General features: G+C 46.8%; 1 protein-coding gene across 1 annotated transcript in view; it reads right to left on the reverse strand.

Annotated features, from left to right (window-relative positions):
- FRYL (FRY like transcription coactivator) overlaps positions 1–8259 on the reverse strand; it is a 210074-nt gene that overhangs the window by 138618 nt on the left and 63197 nt on the right. The window contains 2 exon segments of the mRNA XM_027775907.1: positions 319–458; positions 3769–3822. Of these exon segments, the coding sequence (XP_027631708.1) occupies positions 319–458; positions 3769–3822 (194 nt within the window).

Genomic DNA, 8259 nt, shown 5'->3' on the forward strand with positions numbered 1-8259 from the left:
GCACCGCACACCGGGGTTTGGCATGTTTGTGCCATCAGACCCTCACTGGCCGTGGAGCACACCCTGTGAGTGGGCGACCACCGCAGTTTCCGCGTCACTATTGCAGCGGCGCGCACAGTCTGATGGGACCTCGTTTAACTGGTACTTCCCTTGAGTCACAGTTGGGGAATAAATGCTCCTCCCTTCTTACTTCACCTTCGCCACAAAAGCGATCCGTACCTTTTGCTTAGAAACCAAACCATAGTAATAACCAATGGATACCACTGTTACCCCTTAGGAGAGTTTTGTTCCAGGAAAAACTGAAAATAAGCAGCTCACCCCTTGGACTTGGTGCTGGATCGAGGCCTGTACTCGTAAGACTCGTCTTCGGCTCCATTCTGGCGTCTGTACCAGTCGAACAGGGTGCGCAGCAGGGAGGGGAGGCAGTGCTCTGCAAGCGAGCTCATGGAGCTTATCAGCTGCAACGAGACACAGCGCGCAGTGAGCAGGGAGGGGAGGCAGTGCTCGCCAGCAAGCTCACAGAGCTTATCAGCTGCAACGAGACATGGCGCGCCATGAGCAGGGGCACGCGGCCTCCACTGCAGCGTGGGTGCTAACAGCTAAGTGAGGCTGGGAGGCGGCCGGGCAGGGCGTCAGGTCGGCCTCCTGTCCCTCACTATTAAACTTCACCCACAGCCAGTCGGCTGAGCTCAGTGCGTCCACTCTTCCTGCCACTCACGCGTGGAAAAGCACGCCCATCAGGCACACACGCCTGATCACATACACGCACGCCTCTGAGTGACTGCTACGAATCACGTGAAAAAGATCTCCCTTCCCGCTCCTCTGTGCTCGTGTGAGCAAGAGAGTCCAGCGCGTTGGCACTGCGTGGATGGGGCAGAGACGCTGCGTGAGAACAGCGGGAACAGGACTGAGTCCCGCGTGGCTGCGCCACAGGAGGGCACCACAATTATTGATAGCCACGGATTACCACGTCAGAAACGTGCTGGAAATAAGGCTGTGAAACTCAGGAAAACTTAAAGGTGCAGCACGACCAACTGTTACTAAATTGGAGGCGTCCTCGAAACTGATTTCTAGGTGGCCGTCACCGATGTGTTTGATAAACGACCAACCTGCTCTCATCGGCAGTCCCCGAGGCAGCTCCCCACCTTGAGGATCCCAAGGAAAACCTCCTCTCGTCACAAGAATGTACACATCTAATTCAATGTGCTGCTCATAACATTCATCTTGTGAAATGGGCGTCTAGTCAAACGTGCTTCGCTTCCTATTTGAAAAGTGATGTGTTGCAGAAATATCCGAGAGCTCTTTCAGTCTGGGACTAGAGTCCGTTATGAAGATAAATTGATCTCTCTAGAAACCAAACATTTAATTTTCCTGCATTTCATAGTCTGCATTATAACTGCAACATGCATTTTATCCAGGAGAATAGAAAAGAACGGAACAGCTGATTTAATTCTGTACGCTGTTTTCTTTTTTATTACTTCTGCTTTCCTTTAATCATCCTTTATTAATACTTACCATCATTTGACAAGTAAACAATTTCTGATATAGAGAATTAAAGTAAAAACCAGATTCTAATTTTATTTTACCATATTCGTATTAATGAACAGTAACATTCAAAGTAAATCCAATTAAAACCCCATGCTACCGCGAACACATATTAAAACACATATCAATACCACATATAGCTTTCTACTGTGGGGCGGGGGGAAGAAAACACCTGCCAGTGAGGCATGATCATTTGTAGCTTTTAAAAAATTTTTCTTTTCATTGTATTTCTTTCATGAGAGAAAGGCAGATAGGGTGGGAGGGGGACAGGCACCTGACAAGGTCCTCATGCTGTACTCTATCACAGTAGGTCCTCAGCAGCCTGGATGGTGGGTCCCCTGGCGGGCCCGGTGTGTACGGGGACCCATGGATGTGCGCCCAGGACCCTCCTGTGTGGACCCAGCCTCACAGAGCACGGCATCACTGCCACGCCAGTGCAACTCCTGCCTCAGGTACAGTCTCACTAATCATGTCATAAGAAAACAGAAATGTTCCTTAGAAAGTTGCCTAATCAGATTTTGAATCCTGATCACACACTGATTACTGACGAGGATTCGAGATGAGAACGATCTACACATCTTTTGTAAGGGTTGGGTGATGGTGCAACAGCGGTCCAAATACCTCCCTGTAGGAGAGGCCGTGGGTCTGCGTTCCAGGACCTCCCAGAGCACAGTGGGCACGTGGGCGTACCTGCTGGCGGGCTGGCTGGGACAGCGGTGGGTTACAGCATGACGCTCCATGCAGGGAGCCTGTCTCTTGTTCTCTCTCTCATGGAATAAATAAGTAAACATAATTTAAGATTTTTATCTGTGTGTCTAAGAAAGATTTTTGTTATAGGGAGTGTGTGCTCGCTGGAGACAGAAAAAAGACATCACCCCCCCCGGGGGGGGCAATGGCCACACCACAATCCCTTCTCCTCCCATACTCCTCTCAGGATCTTGGGCACGCATGCACACGTGCTCAGTTTTAAGTGCTGGGGATGGTTCAACCACAGTTGACTACATGGGAGTCCAGCGATGTAACCATTATGCCATTTGCTGGTCCCTAGATTTTTCTCTTAATGTAACTTCTGTAGTAGTTTAAGATTTGAAAAACATTGTACAAGGTGATCTTGTTATTACGGTAACAGAGGACTTGCCTTCCCGTTTAGGCTTCTTTGGGGCCAGAGGCTGTTCGCTAGTGTAAACCTGAGAATCACCTGGGAGTGGCTTACACACTGGCCAGGGCACGTTCTCGGTCATTCCGAGCTGCGGCACCGGAGTAGCATCCAGTGGGGATTCTAACCAGTCTCCTTCAGTCACTCAACTGGCCCGAGACGGACACTAACTTCTCCTCAGACACACACTTCTGAGTGAAGTGACAGACCAAACACCACCAGGTTGTCATGACGATGGGAAAAATATGTCATGACTTTTCCAACAGCCCAAAAGATGGCAACAGAAAGCTAATCTGGGCTGCTTTCTGTTTTCCAAATTACCAACATCTAATAAAAGAACGATGACAGAATAACCCTTGACCCAACATTTACTCAGCAAGAGGAAGAATTAACGTTAGGAAAATACCGCACAGGTTTCGACACTGGCATTCTACATGCAGGTTCTGAGAGCTCTGACAGAAGAAGACTGAATGCTCCAAGGTGAATACCCGTATGTCCAGATGTAGCGGATACACACGGGAAAGACCAAGGCATGTAACGGAAAGTTTTCTGAGAACAATTTCAAAAGGCACATTAAAAAGATTAACAATGAAAAGTAAAAATGTTTCAAGATATTAAATGAACTCAAATCAATAAAGTTCAGAGTTCATTCTATCATTTATTTCAAAAACAAAAACGAAAATAAAAACCCAGAGCCAATGTGGTGGTTTCAGTGGCCGAGTCCGACAGGGCCGACCATGTGGTATGAGTCCTGGATTCCGGGCACACGCACCATGTGTACACACACAATATCAAAGGGCAGGAGAGGTGGAGGAGACAGGCCTGGGGCACTGTCATGTCCTGGAGGGGAGTCCTTCCTTGCATCCCCCCAACCCAACTCCAGTCAGCTCATGCACCCTCTGGTAAAACTAAACTAAGAACCGTAATTCCAGAATCTAGTGTGTAATACACAGGATCACTAAACAAAAATAGAGGAATTTTTTAATATTGCATATATTTGAACCAGACTATTATAAAAAATGTTTTCCTTCTAGGAAAAAAAAAATACTCCCTCAAAATTGATATACCTGGTCAAACTGAAGATCTTCACCCCTCTGAAGAGATCTAGACAGCAGCTTCTCCTACAATACAAAAGCAAAATAAAGTGTAAATGTAAAATATCAGAACTCGTCCACGTGATAAACAGCTCAGACGTGTCACTCAGCGTTGGTCTGTGGTCGTTTCCATTCATACTTAGGTTGTGTCTATGGAAGGTAAGCCTCCACTCGGCCAGGGTCACTGCCAGGATTCAAACGCCTGCACTGCGGCTCCAGAGCCAAAGCTCTCCCAGGTTTTCTCCGCAGAGTGGCCGTGTCACACGATCTCATTCTGCGACACGTTCAAGCTCAGCAGTTCTCAGATTGAAAGCTCAGGTTCAACCCGGGTCCCGTTCAGATCCAGTTCTGCAGTCAGTGGCGTGTGTTCATTCATTTGCTGGAAAGCACCTAGTTCGGCGGGCATGGCGTGGCCGAGGGCCAGACGCCTGGCTAGGCCAGCACCAGGGCATGACTGCAGGCTGCTGACGTCAGGTCTCTGCGGTGGCTTTCTCATCTGAAAATGCGGGGTGCCTGCCAAACGCCGGGACAGGCTGAGTATCCCTTATCCACGATGCTTTGAGTTTCTGACATGTTTTGAATTGTAGAATACTTGTAGAGGTGACCTTGGAACAACACGGTTTTAAACTGCATGGATCTACTTACACATGGTTTTTCTTATAATGACATTCCTTAGCTAATGTATTGTAAAAATACAGCATATAAATACATGCAACATACAAAATGTGCATAACCGGCACTTAACTGGTAAGGCTTCTAGTCGGCAATAGGCTGCAGTCACAGTAGCTAAGCTTTGGGGGAGTCAAAAATTATATTGCAAGGCTGGGGGCCAGTGGTTAGGGGTGGCTGGGCCCCACATCGCTGACTGCTTGCCAAATTCCAATCCCAGTGGCTTGAAAAACACATGGGGTACACGTGTGTGCATGCTCCAAATCATGACAGGATGGAGAAATGGATGCACACGTGTGTGCATGCTCCAAATCATGACAGGGTGGAGAAATGGATGTAAAGGGATTGTGGCGTGAGCAGGCCTCATCGTGGGGGTTTCCCTTTCTCTAGTGAGCGCACACCTTCTGTCCCACCCCCACAAAATAAAGTTAAAAAGAAAGAGGAAAGAAGGGGGAGAGGGAGGGAAAGGAAAGGGAAAGAAGGGAAGGGAAGGGAAGGGAAAGAAAGAAGGAAAGGAAGGGAAGGGAAAGGGCAGGGAAGGAGAGGCTTCCCACTTGTCTCCATGTACTACAAGAACATTATACATTTACCCCTAGAAAATGTGAAGAACTAGCCGACGGACTGCCTGGAACCACTGCTTTAGAACAGTATTATAGTTTGCGTTCTCTTTTTCTTTTTCTTTTTTTGGAGGTTTTTGCTATAGGGCATATGCGCTCGCCAGACAGACAGAGAGAGACAGAGAGACAGAAAGCGAGAAAGCACCCCCCGGGGGGGATATCCACGCTGCAATCTCCTCTCCTCCATTCTCCTCTCAGGATCTTGGGCACGCACGCACATGCACCTGGCATGAGTTTAAGGCACTGGGTCCGGGACTCGAACTGCAGTCGACTACATGAGAGTCCAGCGACATAGCCATTACACTAACTGCTGGTCCCTACAGTTTGCTTTCTTAAAATTTCCCTCACTATCTTATCATTTAGACATAAGCTGCTGATGAGCCAATTCTTCCAACGTCATCATCTCCGAGAGTGGAACGTGATTTCTAGTCTATCTACATGTTTTACGCATTGATGCTCGACGCCTCGCCGCTTTCTGAACGTAAACGAACAACGCAGCATACGCGTGCCAAGCACTAACCCTGCTCTGCATGCCTTTTCCAGGACTCTGGTGCTAGTTTTGACCATGGAATTTAATTCAATGTTAGAGAACAGTCTGAGGGAATGCAGAGACCGCCCTGAGCTCTCTGTGAGCTGTGAGTGTGCCCCGAGTGTGCATGGCCCTGAAGTGAGCTGCACGGGCGTGCCCAGGGTGCACACAGCCCTCCGTGCTTGCTGCTGCCCGGGACACTCCCCATGCCTGGGCTGCGCCCCGCCAGGGCACCCTAACCCTCTTCCTCATCCTGCCCCTCGTCCTGCCCCTCGCAGTGACGTGGTGAGCCTAACCTTTCAAAAACTCACTTCCCCACGTACGCTCCTGGTCTTGGACAGTTATCACGGTGTGTGTGTATTTCTTACACACTGTACAACGACACAACCATCTGTATTAAGTTGTTTTGTGTGTCCAAAGCTCTGCGACTTTTATTGTGTTATTCTGTGTCATGGAGTGACTTTTAGGAACACAAACATCACAATACAGCACAACCAGGCACAGATGACACGTCACAGCACAGAAACACACAGACGTCACGTCACAGCACAGCCGGCTGAACTGTGTGCCCACGCCCACGTCTCTGTGGCTACTTCACTTAACCCTTCTAACGATCTTACGGAATAGATGCCGCCACCCCTATTATTTAGAAAGTGAGAAATCCGAGGACACAAAGACTGGACCCGTCCATGGTACATAGCTAGAAAGCCCTCAGATCCAGTGGGCCCAAGATATTTTCCTATACAAACAATCCCGCACAAACCTTTCAGATGCTTCCTCATTCCTAATTCAAAAGTCTGTAAGGAGGAACCGGCAGTTAGTATAATGGTTACGTCCCTGGACTCCCATGTAGTTGACTGTGGTTCAAGTCCCGATCTGGTGGCTTAAACTCACGCCGGGCATGTGTGGGTGTGTGCCCAAGATCCTGAGAGGAGAATGGAGGAGAAGGATTGCAGTGTGGCCAAAACCCCCCCCGTGGGGTGATTTCTCGATCCCTGTCTCTCTGTCTCTCTGTCTCTATCTCTCTTTCTGGCGAGCGCACATGCCCTATAGCAAAAACCTCCTGCCCCCCCCCAAAAAAAGGTCTATAAGGAGACTTTAAACTCTTCTTGGAAAAATAGGGTTACAGTACCTATTTATTTTTATATAAAAAAAGTTGAAATCCATGCATAGTTTTTGCATAATATGCAATTTTTCCATTTATTTTTAAGACCCTCCTTATATATTTGATTTATTAATCATTATACTAATTTAATACAGAACTAAGGAATGTATTTACCAATATTCCTGTTGGTTTCACCTGATTTCATTTTCATTAATTGCCACTTTCACATTCTTAAACTTGGTAGTTGATCTTTGTTTAATTTGCTGTTTATTTAATACAGCACCAAAGGCTATAAGGAAGTTGTAGTTAACCTATTACTGTATTCATTAATATATGACAGTTCTATCAACAATCATCTTATGTATTTAAAATTATGCCACTCATATGTACAATAATCTGTTACTATTACACATCAACAAAGTTTTCTGAGTCTGTAAGACTTGAATTATTTAAGAAGTTTTCATTCCAAAATATAAGGGGAAAAGTGTATTCCATGGGTATGTGGATCAGCTAATTTGTAAAAATTTTGTTTGTGCTCTGGGGGAAAAGCTTTTGGTATATGTATACACAGTTTCATGTACTCTGTGCTTCAAGCCAGAAACAACAAAAATGTAATTTAGACTTCTATTTTGTCTTGTTTCACTTCTACTGTGTGTGAGATTTCTATTTTATCTCCAGATTTTCAAGAACCAGGTACTCGGGGACCAGCAGTTGGTGTAAGGGCTACGTCGCTGGACTCCCATGTAGTTGACCATGGTTCAAGTCCCAGACCCAGTGGCTTAAACTCACGCCGGGTGCGGGTGCATGCGTGCCCAAGATCCTGAGAGGAGAATGGAGGAGAAGGGATTGCGGCATGGCCATCCCCCTGGGGGGTGATTTCTCGCTTTCTGTCTCTCTCTTTCTGGTGAGCACACGCACCCTATAGCAAAAAACTGTTCAAAGGGGGGGAAAAAAAGGGGAAAGAAAACAATCCGACAATCAAATAGAAAAAGCAAACAAACAAACAGAGCTCACACAAAGGAAAAATACTATGTATTTTTACTACTATCAGAACTGCAGATTCCAAAAAGCCTGGGAGCGTGAGATGTGGGTGAGGTTATTCGGTACAGGGGACTATCAGATACGCCACCAGAAAAGTAGACAGGTAACAGCCCCCGTCCTGGGACCCAGTCGGCCAACATGCGTCAAACGTTTTTCTAATGTAAACGCTCCTGACCAGTTCTACTCCTAGGTAGATATGATTATATACATGCAAGATGATGCCCATAAAAGAGGACCACTGCTTCGTTTGCAATAGCAAGATATTAGAATGAACCAAAAGCCTAGTTACATTATGATGTAGCCATACAACAGAATACCACAAGGACTTTGAAAAGAATGACACAGCAGGGCTGGAAGGTGGTACGGTGGTTAAGGGCATGGGACTCCCACATAGCCAACAGCGGTTCGAGTCCCAGACCTGGCAGCTTGCTTTTTCACTTTCTCTCTTTCTTTTTTTCTCTCTTTCGCTCTCTGGTCAAATTGAAAATAGATAAATAACAAAA

This window comes from Tupaia chinensis, unplaced genomic scaffold, assembly GCF_000334495.1.
Source record: "Tupaia chinensis unplaced genomic scaffold, TupChi_1.0 Scaffold000054_1, whole genome shotgun sequence".
Taxonomy (NCBI): Eukaryota; Metazoa; Chordata; class Mammalia; order Scandentia; family Tupaiidae; genus Tupaia; species Tupaia belangeri.